Genomic DNA, 19,809 nt, shown 5'->3' on the forward strand with positions numbered 1-19,809 from the left:
GTACGTTTTTGGAGTTTTACAAAACCCTGTTTTTCAGTTTGCATTTCCTCTCTTTATAACAAAATGTACATACATTTTGACAAAGGTTAAAAAGCTAAAGCTCACAGTTTCAGCTGGTTGATAGTATAATCTGGCCTGTTAGCCAGCTGTACCGATCTGATCCTAAGAGAACTAAAACAAGGCCAGAGAATCTAAATATAGACCCCGCCTTTCACAGTATTATTAGGCTTGACCTAGCAATGACTGGGTCTTTTGTAAACATTCTTTTGGGCTGCTGCCCTTCAAAAATATGCAACCATAACCATTCATAACCCTCATGGGGTTGTTCATAGCAAAGCAATGTGTTGACAGTTCCAAAAGCAATTCATATTTTGTAGTATTTGCGTACATGTTGTATTTTTAAGATTACATTAGGGGACATCCTGAAAACGTCAGTATTGGGAACTCTGCTGGAGGGTAAATAATCAGCATGTTGTTTTTGGATGTTACAATTCTTTCCTTACGCCCCGGCAGAATGAGCAACCCTGGATGTGATATTATGATTCTATGCTTTAATAGCAGAATAATCATGAAATAGATCCTGAGAGATTACACAAATGATGTCCTCATGGCAAGATTTAGCAGAAACATGACAGGAAGTGCATGAGGCAATGTGACACGCTTACCAATATTTTAAAAGAGCACCTGAGCAGAACATAATAGTGCCTGCTATACATTCGATGCCAAACAGGCTTCGTTTACAGTCGTAGCAGGAAGGCTACTGTTGTGACTCAGTGGCGTGGCTATTTTTGGCGCACTGAATGTCAATATATAGCATACTTGTAAGGTCATCTGGGTCACGTTCGCCAGTGTCATCTCAACATAAACAGGAGATGGCTGGCTAAAAGGGATTGTGGGTAACCTTTCCTGTCTCACTAAATGTGAAACTGTTTCAGCCTGGTTATTATCCCGGGGGATGGGATTATTATTCTCCATCTCTAAAACAGCTTGGCCTGAAAAAAAAAAAAAAAAACATGAATGAGGTTAATGTTTTTATTGTTTTTTTTGTTTTATTGTTTTTTGTTTTTTATTATTATGTGTTATCATGAGTGGCTTGTTTATTACATTTGAACTAAATCAATCGTGTGCCAGAGGGAAAAAATGTAATTATCATTCCAAACATTTTAATTGCCACTACTGTATTGTAACTGTACTGTTATAATGTACTGTACTGTAATGACACTGTACTGTGTCTATCTATTTGATTGTAAACAAGCATTCAAATAAATAACAAATAAATTCAAATAAAGTTAATTAACTGAGTGTATATGAGTGATCAAACAGAGCTTGTTTTCTGATTATTTTTTATTTCAGTTCATTGATCACACAACTCAAAGAGGAAAGAAAATTAATTAACTGATTTATTTTTTGATCCCACATTTTTAAATCACCACTAATTATTATAAACTAATGTACGATTGCAGTAAAGATAGTAACAACATGGCTTAAAAACATAAATAACATAGAAATATCACATGTAGAGAGAAGTTTTGAATTCTTCACAGTGGTACTAATCGATATATATATATATATATATATATATATATACCATATGATTTTGGTTTTAGTGAACACTAACATATTAGACTCCCTCTCTCTCTCTCTGTCTCTCTCTCTCTCCCTCTCTCTCTCTCTCTCTCTCTCTCTCTATATATATATATATATATATTAGTCTAATATGTTACTGTTCACTAAAACCAAAATCATATGTTCTCAAATGTTAGCAAACTAGACTTTAAACAGAGAAATCCCTCAGTGTTGATGCTACTTCCAAAACTGTAGTAACCAACTGACCGAATGATCTAAAAACTCTCAGAAGTTAGTGAGAGACTTTAAGTGGCACACGTTCCTGGCAGCCTTTGTTTGGTGGTGTTGAATTCTGGTAAGACAGTCTCACAAATTTAGCAATCAGTATGACGCCTGTAAACAAGAACATAAAATGTGATTGCAGGAACTGCAAATTGTGTTATCCTCTTCCGTTTCCAATCATTTTAGGATGTTCTGAATAAGCTGTGTACATGTCTCACCTATAACTCCCAGGGTTCCGAGCAGGATGCCCACTGTTGACTGAATAGTGGGCATGCCCTGAGGCTGTTTTGGTGCTGTTCTACAGTTCCCCCTCACACTGCATAGGCAAACCGTCACTCTGAGAGAAATGACGACCATTAAGCTCGTTTTAAATGCATTAGAGGGGCACAGAAAATAGGACATATTTATGGAGCACTAGGTGAAGGTGATTGCATCAGGGAGATCTCGTGGGAAACTAGCAAGAGAGTCAGACAAGATAAGACCGTGACAGGGAAAGAGAGAGGAGCCATGCACCTGTGGCCATGCCATGCATCACTGGAGACTGTGTGAACAGGATGTTTCAAGAAAGAATCTATTAAACTAATGAATGTGAATGCATGACCAAGCGGACACAAAAACACACAGCATTGGTTCTCAACCTTTTTGACTCAAAAGACTCCCATATTTGCTAAGATAATTATTTCTGCTGTAATTACAACAACACTGCTTGTTTTATAATCTTTTTTATTAACTGGCAGTGTTGATATATTAAATGAAACATGATTCACTATAAATATAATTTTAGATTATATCTTGTTTTCTAGCATTTTAATTGTTTAATTTTTTTAATATAATTATTAATTAATAATAAATTAATTTTAAATCATCCTGTGGCCTCGCTGAGAACCCCTTGTTGTCAGATAATGTACTTACTATTCACATACAGTATGCTCAACATAAAAATAAAGTTTTTATTAAATTCCCAAATTGTATTAAATTTGAATGAATCATTTTTAAATGTTCTTTTCATGTGATAAGACCAGTATTTTTTTAAAGTAACAGGTATGCATGTTTTATTTATTTTTAAATGAATTAAACTTCAACTGCTTTTTACTTTTTACAATGAACCTTCCAGAAAATATGCATAAGGTGGCAAAATCTAAATAAAAATGGATTTAACATGGAAAAAAAACCCCTCACCTATTCTCACAACCTCACATCAGTAAGCTTTATGAGAAAACAAGGCTCCATCATTACAAATACTGACTACATTAGTGCTAAATTGTTTCTCAAATATCCTCTGACTGAACAGTCATTAAGCTTATTTGTGCATTTTTAATAATGTGAATGACGTGACTCTGCTTGCTCTATGATGGAAACGTGGCTTAATTGCGTTCTTTATGTGTTGGGGGAACATTGTGAGAGATCTAAATTTAAAAATGTCATTTGCGACCTCCAGTGAACATTACAGTCTCCAATGAGTCCATTTAACATTGTGTTCAGACAGCTAGTGAATGCAATGTATGAATGTAATGAAATGACGTACATGGTTTTGTTCTTTACGTAAACATGCTCTCTTTTCATTCATTCAGTTCTATGTAAGTGCGTGTATGTTACCTGGCAGAGGTGAACGTGCTTCTGGGTGGAGAGCTGCTGTCTGAGATGGTAAAGGGTACGATGTAAACCTCTGGAGGCAGGTATGGGACATTCAAAGACAGATTGGTGTGAGTGTCTGTGGGAAAAAATGAAGTCCCAGCTTACATTTCCATGAAAGATTAGTCATAAAGAACAATGTTAATGCTCTGTTGGCTTGACAATATAAATATTATCAATGCACTAAAATATGCTAGCATCAAGTTAATATTACTAAGTCCATTGCTAAGTCAAGCAATCGAGTGTAATGCTGCTGAGTAAATCTTATGGAAAAATTCCTCACTCTTCGGGATTTGGCCGTGTGACGCAAAAGCAAGAACTCAGTCCAGTAAACAAGGGGCTGTTATCAGTCTCTTCTCACTCTTATCAATGGTCCAAGAAGTCCCACTAGTGTCCTTTGACACTAGAGTCCTTTATGGCTTCCTTTATTAACGTCATTGCCCAAAACCAACATAATTTTCTAAATATTACTGTTATTGTGTCATGAAATGTAGTTTTAAGGGTTTTGCAGGCAAGAAGGTAATTGTTTAAAACTCATGAATCTATTATTTGTTCCTGGTCATATCATTTTGGCTGAGCACAAAATTACGTTTAACTTTATATATTTAATTTGAACTTTACCGTAGTACAGCGCTGACTTTGTAGCATATGTTTGACTGAATTGTCTGCTTTTGTCTTCTATTTCCTCTTATATAAGCCTCTTATACTTTATAATTTTATAATGGCTATTATCGTTCATTAAAACTGACATTTAACAAAAAGAGGCAGAGTTGTGCTTATTGTCGTGGTTTATCGTTGATCGCCACTTTCCAGCATACACCACGCCTACCAAGTAAGGTACTACTGGCAGTGGAAACACAAGCCTGATCAGGGTTACCTGTACCGAATCATACTGTACTGAATGGCACTGTACCGTACCGCTCAGTGGAAATGAGCTATTAAGATGCTAGTCATCAACTGGGGACTAAAGGGGTCACCAGTACTAGTACAGGATTATCTCTCACAGGTATCTTTCTTGTCAGAGGTGACCAATATGTTGCCCATTGCCTCCACATCAAAAGTTTTCTGGTGGAAGCACTTAAAGAAATTTATTCTACACAAAATAGACAGTACACTACAACTATCTTTTGGTCCTATTCATAGTTTTCATTCATGTGACTGACATGGAGACCGGGAAAACTGCAGCACAAGCGTGTCAATTTTCCATCTGTTTCAAGCCCTGAATATTAAGATCACCTCTCAAATGAAGAAAAACAAATATATTTGATCAGACTTCATATTTTGGGCATGTGTAATCCATATACAGCACCTGCCAGTATTTCAATCACTAAAAACAGCTGGATAGCCTAAAACTATTACCATGAAAAACACTTAACGATGTGATTTTAAAAGATCAAATTCAGTGTACACCTTACTGATGATGCGTACTAAATACAGGCAAGCAGATGACATCTTATTTGCAATTTTGAATGTTTATTTTTTTTTTATCCTTTATTCAAATTCAGCTCATATTCCGGAACAGAACTACATCTGACATTAAAGATGTGGATGTGCTTGTGTCATGAGTGGACACACACATCACACAAGCAAAGACACGTGTTTAGGGTGAAATAAAAAATTGAGATCGACAGACGCCAGACTACATCATCCCTCACCATCATTCTTGACATGCTTTCATGATGGAGCATGTAAAGCTGGATGAGTAAAAAAGGAAGAGAGAGAGGTGAGTGTGGAAAAAAAGAAACTCACTGTTGGATGTCTAAAGATCAATTAGATGAAAAGTCAATGAAAGTACACTTTTAGCCTCTCAACCAACCGGCCCCAGCTGTGAGATCATATAAATTAAAGGCAACATAATTACCCCATGTCACTAGAGGGGGCCTTTTTATCTATTAACAACAAGAAAAAAAAAAAAAAAACCATGAGAAAAACTTAGACACAGATCGAGAAGAAAAAATTGAGCGTGAAAGAAAAGGAGTGAACAACAGAATCAAAATTGATTGGATTCTGGTCCGTGACTCAGACGCTGCACCTAAGTCAACCTGCTCACCGGCATGAGCTAGGCACATTAATGATGCCTGAAGCTATCAGGAAGAAAGCCATTACGCTTATTACATCCAACACAGATTTGTCTGAAGACACTAGACATGGAGGGCAATTTCCTTGTCAGTACGCTCTTCTCCCTAGACCTGCGCTGTGTGTGTGATTCAGCAGGTGGAAAGCATTACACCCAGTTCTGATGACGTCTCAATTTGACTGCACGGATGTTACAGCCACAGAACAGCAGTTTTTTTCTTTTCAAATCTCTAATTTTATCCACATTGACGTCATTGCTAGAGGAGGTCAACGTAACCGGGCATGTCAGCGCTATTGTGATTATAGAAGGTTTGGGCAAATTAGGATCGTCTGACATGTATTTTTGAAATGACTGACAGACAAATAGATCTTTAAAGACGGGTCACGTAGTTCTTCAGCAACAGATTTGTCACTTCTCATTCAACTTATTCAATACGTAGAGGGGCTTGAAGTGGGTAAAGAAAGAGACAAACCATTGATGGGAGTGAGCTTCCAGTTGTGGCGAACAGTGGCGTCATTGCGGAGGGAGAAGTTGAGCCTTCCTCCATGCTGGGGCCCATCACTGTCCCGAGAGGCCAGAACCAGAGCCTGATCCTCCCAGCGAGGTGTGCACAGGTATTTCCAGGAATAATCACCCACCAGAACTGGGCTGTTGTCATTAACATCCAGAATGTGCACTGTCACCAGTGTGGAGGCAGACAAAGAGGAATTACCTGAAGGAGAGAAGAGGTGGCAGAACATATTAATCATTTTCATCTTTAGCTGTACTTAGTGTACATTAAGTGTATTTCAGTATGTTTCTATTTGGAAATGGTTGCTGTTCTTACATGGATAGCTCACTCAAAAATGACGAAATTTTGAAGAATGTTGGTAACCAAACAGTTTTGGTGACTATTGAATTTCACCCTATGCAACAAAAATAACAAAAGACTGAGACATTTTTCGAAATATCTTCTGTTTCAGATGAAGAAAGTCATTCAGGTTTGGACTGTCATAAGGGTAAGTAAATGATGAAAAGATGTAATTTTTTTACTATACTTGCAAGAGTATTAACTACATAGAATCCACACCATATGCCATACCTCAAAAGCTTTATTATACTGTGCTCGGGAGATCAAGCCATTGTTCAGCGGATTTAAAATGTTGTTAGATTAAGCTGCTGCTTGCACTGTTTCTTCGGCCTCTTTGCTGCAGGATATGTTTTAAAACACACATTAACCTGATGCTAAATACTGGTAAAGTTATGTATCAAAGGCTGTGCAGATTGAGATTAGTGCTACAAAGCTCAATGGCATCAGAGAGAGCTACCGTATTATAAAACAATAAAAACTGATTTGAAAAGGAATAACCAACTTTACACATTTATCTCGCAAATGACAGCCAGAATCACAAAACCTACAAGCGAGCCCCCAGAAAATGGATGAATAAAACTGCATCTAATTTCAGGGTGAATTTGCATTTTATGCCTGTCCTGCAAAACATGCACATTTTCATACTTTTATGTAATAACATATTTTGTTATGACACCTACTGTCATGGCCAAAAGTTTTGGCAGTGACATACAGTACATTTTATGTTTTGCAAAGTTTGCTGCTTAAGATGTTGTGGTGTTTATTCACATTATTTCTAGATTATTGTATAGAGTGATCAGATGCATTTTAAATAATTGCTAAAAGCTTCATTGGCCAAAAAATTGAAATTTTCACAAAAAACAAAAACAAAAAACAAAACAAACCGATTCCACTGTTTTTAATCCTGACACAAAACGGCCAGTTAACATTAGTTGACTAATCTATCAACAGCACATGTGAAAGTTTGAAGGAGTACTAGTCAGGTAAAATCACTATCATACTAATTAGATTGTAAGAGCAGAGTGGTTGCTATAAAAGGAGGGAAGAAGCTCTTCCAGTCATGGTGTTCTTGTTAGCAATGGTTACCTCCAAAGAAACATGTGTAGCCACAATCGCTTTGCATCAAAATGTCCTCACATACAAGGAAATTGCTACAAAGAATATTTCACCTGAAAGAACCATTTACCGGATCATCAAGGACTTCAAGGAGAGAGGTTTGACTGCAGTGAAGAAGTCTTCAGGACGTCCCAGAGTGTAAGCAAGCACCAGGACCGTCTCCTCCTGAGGAGTCAGCTACAGAATCATGTCTCCAGCAGTGCAGAGCTTGCTCAGGAATGACAGCAGGTGAGTGTGAGAGCATCTGTACTCACAGTGAGGCCAAGACTTTTGGACAATGGCCCGGTGTCAAGAAGGGCAGCAAAGCCGCCATTTATCTCCAAGAAAAACTTCAAGGACAGACTGAAATTCTGCAGGAAGTACAAGGATTGGACAGCAGAAGACTGGCACAAAGTTATTTTCTTTGAAGCTCCCTTCTGACTGTTTGTGACCTCTAGAAAATCGATTGTTCAGAGAACAAAAAAAAACGAATGCTACCATGAGTCTGGTGACGTGTGTCCTGTAACAGTGAAGAATCCTGAGACCATCCATGTGTGGGGTTGCTTTTCAACCAAGGGAGTGGGATCTCTCATAATTCTGCCCAAAAACACTGTCATGAATAAAGAATGGTATCAAAATGTCCTGCAAGAGCGACTTCCAACGATGCATGAGCAATTTGGTGATCCGTGCATTTTCCAGCATGATGGAGCACCATGTCACAAAGCAAGAGTGATAAAGAAGTGGCTTGAAGATCATTACATTGAAAATTGGATCTGTGGCTGGGCAACTCCCCGGATCTCAATCCCACAGAGAACCTGTGGTCAGTCCTCAAAAGGCAAGTGAACAAGCAGAAGCCCACAAATTGTGATCAACTCAGAGAACTAATAAGGCAAGAATGGATCACCATCAGTCAGGATTTGGCCCAGAAGCTAATATCCAGCATACCAGAGCGAATTGCAGAGGTTATGAAGAACAAGGATCAACACTGTAAATATTAACTAATTATATATTTTTTTGCCAATAAAACCCTTTAAAACTTATGATATGCTTATCATTGTTTTTCAGTATATCATAGAAACATGTGGAAAAATTATCTACAAATACTGAAGGAGCAAACTTTGCAAAACACAAAATTTATGTCACTGCCAAAACCTTTTTTACCCCCTTTTGAAGACACCTTCACTAATAAACGACTCACTTTTAAAGATGTAGGACTTAAATGGAATGTTTGGGTTTCAATCAAGAGCTTCTTCTTGAAAGGTAAGCTAAACTTAATATTTGGCACATGTTAGCTGTTTACTATCAATAAATCAATATCAAATAATATTGTACGCATAAGAATAATCCTTACTTTATTTTTGTAATTACACTAGGTGACATGAGTAGTGCATTCTTTACCTTTAACTATAGTTTATGACAATACTCAATCAAACATCACACTGAAGGAATTGTGTTGATATATATATATATATATATATATATATATATATATAATATTCATACTTAAAAATATCTGTAAAGCATTTGACATAATTTCCTTCTTACAGCTTTGTAACCCTCACTGTCTATTTTTATGAATCTCTTTCTGCAGTCCAGAGTAAAATACAATGAAGGTCAGAAGCTCTCAGATACTGAAGTAGGTGTATTATTTTTGTCTATCATCTATAGTTCTTTATTTCTCCCTCCTCTTATACCCTCCCTCTCATTTTCGACCCTGCTTCAAAACTCAAGAGCATGAAAGACAGGGAGTTGTGAGTCATATCTCTTGTTCTCGTCTCATCTCTCTCCTTTTTTCTCCTCCGTAAACGTTTGTGACTGAGCATTCCGGACTGGACTGATTTCTCATCTGAGCACACTGATGGGAGCAGAAGGTAATTGGTGGGGGAACTGTGTGACCTTCACATCTCAAACCTTTGATCTGCGCCCTACGTTCAGGTGCGGAGGAATGATGTGGAATTCTATACCACACACACATCGTTCACACGCCACAACATCTCAGATGGTGACTCATTCACTGCTAGTTACAATGCCTGAGATTTCTCTCACTGTGTGTGGATGTGGCCCAGAATTTTTACATGAGATTTGATACTGAATAGAGCCTGTCACAGCGTTTTGAAATGTCAAGTATCTCGGCAGCGCTGATGATTTTGAAAGAGAAAGTCGAGGGATGTTGATTTTCCCCAGATGTCTCGCATTGATAGCATCTTCTTCTTGTACTTGCTCTGTATAATAACTTCAGTTTGATGGACATGTTTATTCAAACAAAGAACATGAATTGACAGCCCTCCACAGTGAATGCACAGCAAGAGGAGGTAGTTAAATATCTCATACGCCCATCTTCAGCCACCACTTCCATGGTGTAGGTGCTGTTCTCCTCTCTGTCCAAAGCCTGGACCATCTTGAGCTCTCCTGAGTACTTCCCAATAGAGAAATATTTCTTAGTGTCTCCTCTCAGTGAATACCTGTTGAAAGAACAGTGAGAGTTTGAATTATCATTCTCTTTCCTAATCAAGCAATTATAACACTATGGATTATAAAAGATTATAATGGCAAGATGAATTAAATGGTATGAATTTGTTAAAGTATTTTTGATGATGATCTTCTAAGAGGTTTTCAGCATGATTTCGGAAGGATTAGATTAATGGCTGCTGAAAATTCAACTTTGCAATCACAGGAATACATAACATTTTAAAATATATTACAAAAGAAACCAGTTATTTTAAATGGTAATAATATTTTACAATATTACTGTTTTTGATGTATTTTAGATCAAGATTAAGATTTTTTTTTTTCACTTTCCGGTTGAAAATGTACGATTGGAATCTATATAAACAAATAACTATTCTTGAGGCAGTCCTCACAAATCACACCAGATGCCTTTTATGCACTACTTTCATTTGCTGTTTAGCCAAGGAGCCAGAATCAGTCATGTCAGGTACATGAAATTATGTGACAACATCTGAACGACAGGATAACACCTGCTTGTACATTGTGTACAATCCACAACCTGAACAGACCACAGTAATTGACAATTACAGTGCTTCTGCATGCTTATATTTTGGTGTACACTTCTGGATTAAGAGTCTTTTAAGGGTTTTAGTGTTTAAGCAAATAGTGCATTTCCTCTGTGTGGTTTAGATTTAGAGAATTTGCTATTTTGTATAAATTGAGATTTATTACTCTGGGGTATCTCGTAGTTTACGAATGTAAGAGACAGCTGGAAAATGTTGCAGGGTGGGAATCGATGTATAGATGCAACTGGTATTGTGATAGGTAGTTGTACTACTTTAAATGAGTGAAAAATCACCTTACCTGATTGGATGAGAGTCAGGATCATAACCTCTGATTGTGGCAATAACACGTCCTGGCTCCTCCCCTTCTCTGACAGTGACTTCATAATGGCTTTGAGACAAAACGGGCCCTTCATTGATGTCATCGATAAAAATGGTGACAGTTGCTGTGGATGCTGGTCCATATCTGCCTCGGACCAGAGCAACTGAGTTCTGAGCGCTCAGCACCAGTATGTACTCATTCTCCCTCTCAAAGTCCAGCACCTGCACACAAATGAACACACTGTTAGTACAGTATGGTTTTTCTGATGCATGGAGGATGGCTTTAAGAGAAAATAAAGCCACTCTGTAATTATAAACATTAAAAAAAAGACAAAAAGGCAGTGCTCTGATTTTCTCTTCATAATCTGTACCAGCACACTGTAGACCAGGACAAAATCGCACAATCTGAGAGTGTCTCACTACTCATCACAATGTGTCAACCTGCATTTCTGAAGGTAAAATGTGCTCAAATCAGGTTCTGAATGACCCATTATATGCTCTGATGTCATTCATCAAACTGAAGGTCAGATATTTCTGTGGATGTGCACAACCTGCTGACATCAATCTGACTGTATGTCCTGCACTGGGCTGTCTTCCAGGAAAACAGGGCTGTAATACAAAAGGTAACAGAATGCAGATAAATGTCGATCTGAGAGTGGGCGGTAATGTCAAAACACTGTGTTTGTCCATACCTGTAATTGTCATCTTTACATTTTCATTTCTCATTTAACTTAATTCTCAAGGTTTCACCTTTAAAGCTTGTTTGTTGAAAAATCAACAAAAATCATCTTGACTATAATTGTTAACAATGATGATTTAAGTTCCCAGAAAGGAGAAAATTAGAAAAACAGAGACTAATGCTACTGACTGGAAGTGAACAGCATTACCATTTTTTTCCACTAGTAATATTACATCCAAACTTCACTTGATTTAATTCATTAAGTCACTTAATTCACTTTTATTTTAAAGAGCAGACAGCATTCTGACCAGACCCTGATGTTCTGCCGTTCTTTGCCCTTATTCCAGATGTTATCTCAGTCAACCACAACAACAGTGTCCTGTACAACTAGGATCTACAAATCTAATGGTGACCAGAAACCTGGTATTAGTGTTTGATGACCAGGTAAGACTTAATTGGCCACTTCTCCACAACCAGACAACCTTGCAGGTTCAACTTTATGACATCAGGAAAATGAGAACCTAATTGTCATGTTACTTTGACCTCTTTTTTCTAATTCAGTTTAAGAAGCTCTCTTTTTACAACAATGCATTTCTAATAATGTTACAGAAAGTTACATGAGTGTGTTCATTACACTTGCCACCAAATGAGCTGTTCTCAAATCCTTTGTTCATACTAGCTCCTGACAACTGTAAAAACATTGCTCTAACAGGCTTCAAGGCAACAGACACAAATTCCATTTATTACTGTTGTTTACCTAAAAACAGTTATTCTACTGAGAAACACAAAATATATGTGGACTCCAGTGTCGATCGCCCATGCTGCAAACATGACATATTGTAATTAGCGCTTGCTAATTAAGAATACAATGCATCTACTTAATTACTGGGCCACAGAACAACAACAGAGAGAGTTGTGCAGAGTAAATGAAAACACAGATGAACACAAAGTAAAACAAATGCCTCAGTTCCTTGACACATATGTAAATACAATGATTTATAAACCCTCTGTTGAAATGTCATCAGCTAGCAGCTTACAATCTGACGAAAGGTGAATAAAAGATGTCAGGAATGGATCAAACTTGTTGTATATCACATATGGGGTGGACAGAGTCTGAGATCAAGGGAACCAGTGACACTAATCAGTGGAACAACTGCATCACCTGAAGGGAATGTGGGTCACGGTGTGGATCAGGTCTTGAGCCCTGGATGAATGGTCTGCTAAATTGCTTTCATACAATGACCTCAAAAATTGTTTAAAAACCTAAGTCCCACTTAATATGTATAAATATAACTGTGTTTGATGAAACCAAGTAGCATTTGACAACAAATGATACTAGACACTTTCTGGTAATTTAATAATGTGAGCCATTTTTTTTTTTTTTTAAACAAACTGGGTTATTTTTACGACATTTTTAGTTCACACCATTTTTGATAAGTATATAAACTCTTTGTGAAATATTTTGTTTGAAAAGTAGTGTTTGAACTCTTGAGGGCTGAGTGGAGAACAACTTAACACTTAAACCTCATCATGTACATAACGTTACCTATAAAAATACCAGCTAGCATAAATGAAACTCTTCAATGAAGGTAAACACAGAGATAATTATAGTAACTTATGAGTATGAACGATCATACATTTTGACGATTTGACGATGAGTATCTCCAGTGTCAGTTCCATTCTGTAAGCACTTCACAAAACTGCATGTGGCTCACTTGGATGTGTTTAGAAGTTTCCAACAGAACATCAGTTCCAGATCACAGATTAAAAGTTGTATAAACAAAGAACAATCACATTATGTCAGGGGGATAATTCAAGATTTTTTTCCTAATTGGGTGAAAAAGAACAGACCACTGAGAGGTCTTTTTTTAAATCCTCAGCTTTTCCCAACCCCTTCATTGAAAGTATGCTTGTGCTTTAAAAGCGCATTCTTTAAAACAAGTGCAATATGGTTTGATGTTTGTCTGTATGACTGGCAGTAGTATGCAGGCAGAGGCGATACCTTAGCAAGGATGAGGGCAGCTTCATTGGTCCATCTGTCAGTCACTAGAGTGAAAACCTCCTCCTCATTCCCAGATTCAAGTCTGTAGTCCACCTGCCAGCTGTCTCCACCCCACTCATCCGCATCCCATGCCGACACTACAGTGACTGTGGTGCCCACTGAGGAGTCCTCAGTCAGGTGGAAGGGTCCATACTAGAGAGACAGAAATGATTGAAAGATTTTGGCATCACTTTATTTTAAGTACCAATTCGCACTATTAACTTGCTTGTTAACATCCATATTACTAGCATATTGGTTGTTTATTAGTACTTTAAAAGCACATATTGATGCCTTATTCTGCATGACCATATTTTAGATCCCTTTCTACCCAATAACTAAACTTAACAACTTCCTTACTGACTATTAATAAGCAACAGTTTTTTGAGTTTTTTGAGGGAAAACTCTTAGTTAATAGTGAATATGTGTTCCCTAATCTAAAGTGTTACCAATATTTCTAAGATACTGTATGTAATTATGATAAAAATGGAGAATAAAGAAATCATTAAAAAGTGTGTGATTAGAAAATAGAATATTTGTGACAACTATATGGTCAGATCCTTTAAATTATATTTAAGTTTCTAAGGCAAAACACAATGAACAAATGTCTGGATAAAATGTGTAATTTTTATTAATTAAATATTATCAGTAAACACTACTGTTCAAAATTTGGGGGTGAGTAAGATTTTATTTTATTTTTTTTAAAGAAATTATTAAATTTATTTAGCAATAAAAATAAATAAATAAATAAATAAATCTGTCATCATTTGCTCCCCCTCAAGTTGTTCCAACATTCTTCAAAATATCTTCTTTTTTTGCACAACAAATGAAATAAATTCATACAGATTTGGAACAAATTTGGAGTAAATGACAGAATTTTAATTTTTTGGGTGAACAATCCATTGACATTGATCAAAAGTAATAAAAAAAAACATTAATATAGTTACAAAAAGAAAAGAAAAAACTTAAAAAAAACTATTCTTTTGTACTTTCTGTCATGATGTACTTTCATCAGAAAATCTTGAAAAAAAAATATTAAGCAGCACAGCTGTTTTCAACTATATTAAAAATACCAAAATGTTGTGGGCCCCCAATAGCTCTGGTCCCCCTTTACTCAGTCCCATTTTTTATTTTTTTTTTTGTTCTGAATAGCAGTGGAGAAAGATGCTTTCTGGATTCATAGGTGTACTTTCAACATCTACCAGCGGGAGCTAACCACACCTAACTAGACAACCATGGCCACTTGGTATAGTGTTGCTGACATTGAAAACTTCATAGTCTTAAAAGTGCTGTATTCTGATGCTAGATACTCTTCACTGGTCTGCCCAACCAATGACTGCCAACACACCTCCAGCCTTCCCAGATATACTCCTGACATACAGACATGACCTTCTAAAAATAATAATACTTTAAGAGAGAGTAAAAAATAAAAAATAAAACTAAAAAACTAAAAATAAGCAGTGTCTCACAGGAGAGTAAAAAATGTGTGTTTGTGTGTCCTGTATTTCTGCAAACAATGCTGTTCATTAATATAAGTACAGCACCATTCATCAAAACATCATTCCTCTAAGAAGTTTTGGCTGCATCATAGTGCCTAAAACTTATTGTCAACTAAATTAGGGGATACATAATGAAAATGAAAGGCACAAAGCCAGTGAGGAGAGCTTTATGGATGTTTCCAGAATGCAAAACAGGGCATGTCTTCCTCTTCTTTCAAAGCAGATCTAAATATACCTGCTGAATTCATGCCAGCGCTGCTTTTTTATCCCTCCACTGCTGCTGCCCTCCATCTTCACACCGGCACTCTGTCTGCACCCACGTACATCTCCTGTATTATTCACAACACGTAGGCGTAAACACACAGGGTATTTTCCAGAAATCAGGAACCACTGCCTGCCTCCATCCTGCCTCTGTTCTCCATCTCTCCTTTTGCTCATCTCTTCCCGTCACTGTAGTCAGTGAGCATCTCACTGTATGTTATTCAACTCGGCTGCATCAGTGAACAAAGATGATGACATAAGAAAGGCACTTAAGGCTGTTCTGCATATGCACTCATGTACCATAAATAGATAGTGCTACAAATTAGTAAGTGGTCATATTTAGAACATCACCTCAGGATAAGATATTTTTTTCCAAAAATAGGAGAATCAGTTATGTTCTGCAAAAATTTGATCTTATGCTCCACATTAACATCACAGCAGTCTATATTTTATTTGTTTACTCAATGCGATTATGTACTGATATTAACATTCTGGTCAATATAGTGGCCAATATAAGTGAAAAATTATGTTATTGTTCTGGTTGATAATTATAAAAATTTTGGGGTGTGTCTAAAAAAATAGCTGTTTTGGAGTGTATCGCTTTAAATGCAAATAAGCTGCAGATACCCACACCATCTCCAGAAGAGGGCGTCACATATGCATCTCTCTGCATTGCATATCTACAGCAACAGCCAGTAGAAGCAACATAACTGAGAGCGAGAGGACCAGTGTTTAGCCATACGTCTGGGAAGCGAAATGCACTGAAAGTGGGACGAAACAGTGCAATGTTCCAGAGCCCGCGCCGCGCTGACCTGTCATTGGGGCAGATCAATTGATAGCTTTCAGTCACATGACCGGCTCGAAGACCTGGAGGGCAAAACATCCATAGAACTGCAGCACAAGCCTATAAATTTTCCATCTGTTTTACAGCTGCAAATATTTAGATCACCTCTCAAAAGAATTTGGCCATTTGCAATCCATATTAAGCACCCACAATATATTTAAAACAGTAATATTAAAAGATCAAATTCAGTAATCACTATATTAATTATGCATAGTTAACATAGGCAAGCAGATGAGGTCGGAATATGAACGAAATCCGCTTAATGGTTCAGTGTTTTCCTTATAATGGTTTTCTATGGGAAACCATTTAATGGGGACCTATTATGCAAAATTCACTTTCACATGTTGTTGTTTGTCATAAATGTGTGTTGGCAGTGTGTGTACACAACCACACTATAAGGATAAAAATCCACCCACTTTTTATTTATTTTTATTTTTTTTATCCCCATAAGCAGGGGCGTTGCACAAGATCCCGGGCCCTATGCATAGGGAGTCCTGATGGGCCCCCATGCCCCCCACCATGAAAATATCCACGTAAAATAAAATATATTCCAGACATTTCAAGGGCCCTCTCTTCCTTTTAGGCCCTGGTAATCAGTACTGGTTTTACCCCAAGTCCGACGCCCCTGCCCATAAGTAACAAGCAGTGTCTCCTAAAGACCTGTTTTTCAGCATTGCTGCTAATCTGACGTCACATTAGCCACAGGCCCCACCCACAAAAGTTGACAGACACTGCCGTTTTAACATAGAACCGCCCTGAGTGAGTACACAGCGAGTTGTACACAGTCCACCCTTACTGCACTGACGAGAATGTCTCCCAAGCACTTTAGGTGTTCTGTAGCTGGATGTATGAATCCACATAGCTCTCTCCATTTACTCCCGAAATCTGAGCCACTGAAGACGAGATGGATTCATTTTGTTTTTGAAGAAAATGATCCCTCAACTCTACCGAAATTTGTTTATGTGTACACAAATCATTTACACCAGACTGCTTTGTGAATGAGGGTCAGTATAAAGCAGGTTTTGCACAAAATTTGCTCCTGAAGGATGAAGCTGTGCCATCTGTTCGTGATCCAGCTACACCTCCAGAAGAAGTATTACGCGTTAGTTTTCCAAATTGCCTTTCTGAAAGAGCTTCTTGGCACTCTGTAAGGCTAATGTTGCTAAAGCTACCATTGTCTGTCTGTTTTCACTGATGCTGCCTTCACGTGCTACCAGATTGATTGTGAATAGGAAAGTGGGAGTTAAACCTGCATATGAAAGCAATGTGAAGTCGACCGCTGGAATTAGTCGAGCTCATAATCACAAGTGGGGCTTATAAAGTTTGTAATAGCAAGCGATGGGACCATGAGTTATTTTTATCGCACCTTGCTCCTGTCTAATTCATAAAGCATTTTTTTATGCACAGTAAAATAAGATTACTTACTTTTAAACTGAGTGCATTTTCTGTAAAGATAACAGGCTTGTACTAATAGTGGAGTGTTTATTTGCCAAGGCTAGCACCGGTATTGCCCGAGCTTGAGCTCTTGAAGCTCCGCCCTCTTCCCCGGAGCACCAGCTCATTTGCATTTAAAAGGATAGACACGAAAATGGCTTGTTTTGGCTCATACCCTAAAAGTGGCAATTGCAACAAGCTATAAAAAATAATCTGTAAGGTATTTTGAGTTAAAACATCACATACACACTCAGAGACTTAATTTACATCTTGTGAAAAGGGGCATAATAGGTCTCCTTTAACGTGACACTTTGCACATTGTGTTTATATTCTGGGTTCATATGCTTGCCTGTACAAAATATACATAATAAGGTGTTTACTGAATTTCTGTGTTTTACTACACAGAGCAAAAAAAAAAAAAAAAAACAGGGCTAATTAATTAATTTTCAAAAAACTTATTTTGAGATTTGCTAAAAATTATGGTTTAATGGTAAATTTGATGGTTAACTATTCAATTAATTGGCTTTACCTTCGCCATCACACATTCACTCAAAAATAAAAATTCTTTCATGATTTACTCACCCTCATGTCATTCCAAATCCATTTTTTTTTCTTATGTGGAATATAAAAGAAGATATTCTGAAGTATTATAGAAGAAAAATAATACTGGTAACCAAAACAGTACTGTATATACAATAGAAGTTAATTGGAACCTACACTGTTACCAACATTCTTCAAAATATCTTCTTTTGTGTTCCGCAGAATAAAGAAATGCATGCAGGTTCAAATGAGGGTGAGTAAATCATGAGTTTTCAGTTTTGGGTGAACTATCCCTTCAACCTAAATATAAAAATCGAGAAGGTATATCCAATATCAACTGATACGAATAAATTAAAAATATATAATATAAAGTTGGCTGATAATTTATATGGTATGCATCATTCATTCCTAAATGTAATACATTTTCAGGTAGAGATCTGGTACCTTGAATATAACAATTTTGAAAATAACAAAATAAATGCATAGCTTTGTAAGTATAAACAATGCTCTGGTTTTCAATGACAGAGGTGACAGCAAAAACATCAAAAGTGTCTAAAGGGAATTGATCTCAACCACAAAACTAAAAATACTATATAACAGAGACATAGCAGTCCCCATAGTGCACAGTCCATACCTCATAATGGGAAAAGATTGGTGGGTTGTTGTTTTCATCCAGAACTTTGACTATGACAGTGCAGGAGCTGTTTAGTCCTGAGAAACAAGTCAGAGAACATATTGATTATCTATTAATAAGATTTTTGGTAGTTATGTTGAATTCAGTTAATATATTGTTTATCTTTTAATATCTAGTGTTACTGTGTGACAGCATATCAGATTCTACATGGCATATTATTTATGTCAGCTGACACACTAGTCACACTTTGTGTGTGGAAAGAAGTGACATTTTGAGAGCCATTATTTGGGTCCATAAAATGACAGAGATCAATTATAGTAGCTCCATCATGCTGCATAACTACAGTAACCACCTCAAGTGTTATATGAAATTATGTTTGAGCATCACAATGTGAATTATGAAAAAAGGTGTCTCTAATCACACAAACCAATCAGAGAAAATTGCACAAAATGACACTGGTAATTACGTAGTGCCATTTTACTAGACTAATTTAGCATTGAGAAGTGTTGGGGATGCGTCGACCTTTAGCGTCCTCTGCCGTGATAGTGAGTGTGCACTGTGGAGCGGTGCCCTCCATGCTGTCCGCCTGCACTGTGATCACTCCTGAGTCCCGGTCCACTCGGAACAAATTCCGGGGAGTCTCAGGCATCTGGCTCACCAGCCGATAAAATATCCGCACGTTATCGGTTTTCGGATCGTCGTTGTCAGCTGCTTGGACTGTGAGAATCTCTGTTCCTGTAAACAGAAGATCATACCACTCGCTAAACCTGCTTTGTTTTAGTATTTAAACAGCATTTTTATAGTGTGTGTGTTTGTGTGTTTAACCTTTAGTCGCAAGCTCCTTGACCACAGTGTGGTACTGCATCTGTGGGAACGTGGGCCTATTATCATTGGCGTCCCCCACCATCACTCGCAGCTCCACGGGCTTAGCAATCTCTCTGCCATCTGGCCTCTCTACCACTATGTCAATATGAAACTAAAAGGGAAAAGGGATTCTTGTGAATTCTCATTTGCAAAGAAATCAGTGTTGTAGTCTGCTGATGTAT

At 37.3% G+C, this 19,809-nt stretch overlaps 1 protein-coding gene and 1 long non-coding RNA gene across 2 annotated transcripts in view; both read right to left on the bottom strand.

The window, feature by feature from the left end:
* LOC122137990 lies at window positions 1–2,182 on the bottom strand. Its single transcript, XR_006155209.1, has 3 exons — window positions 2,067–2,182; window positions 1,834–1,959; window positions 1–992 (listed from the first exon to the last, which is right to left on the bottom strand). It is a non-coding gene; the product is annotated as an uncharacterized LOC122137990 (long non-coding RNA).
* Window positions 2,183–3,385: 1,203 nt separating this feature from the next.
* LOC109070849 (cadherin-17-like) overlaps window positions 3,386–19,809 on the bottom strand; it is a 31,442-nt gene continuing 15,018 nt past the window's right edge. Inside the window, exons 10-17 of the mRNA XM_042726834.1 lie at window positions 19,589–19,739; window positions 19,286–19,498; window positions 18,764–18,840; window positions 13,516–13,707; window positions 10,815–11,056; window positions 9,834–9,964; window positions 6,030–6,269; window positions 3,386–3,559 (exon numbers count right to left, since the gene is read on the bottom strand). Coding sequence (XP_042582768.1) covers window positions 3,441–3,559; window positions 6,030–6,269; window positions 9,834–9,964; window positions 10,815–11,056; window positions 13,516–13,707; window positions 18,764–18,840; window positions 19,286–19,498; window positions 19,589–19,739 — 1,365 coding nt within the window. The 3' untranslated portion in view covers window positions 3,386–3,440. The remainder of the gene's footprint in view (window positions 3,560–6,029; window positions 6,270–9,833; window positions 9,965–10,814; window positions 11,057–13,515; window positions 13,708–18,763; window positions 18,841–19,285; window positions 19,499–19,588; window positions 19,740–19,809) is intronic.

The sequence above is a fragment of the Cyprinus carpio genome, chromosome B7 (genome assembly GCF_018340385.1).
Source record: "Cyprinus carpio isolate SPL01 chromosome B7, ASM1834038v1, whole genome shotgun sequence".
Taxonomy (NCBI): domain Eukaryota; kingdom Metazoa; phylum Chordata; class Actinopteri; order Cypriniformes; family Cyprinidae; genus Cyprinus; species Cyprinus carpio.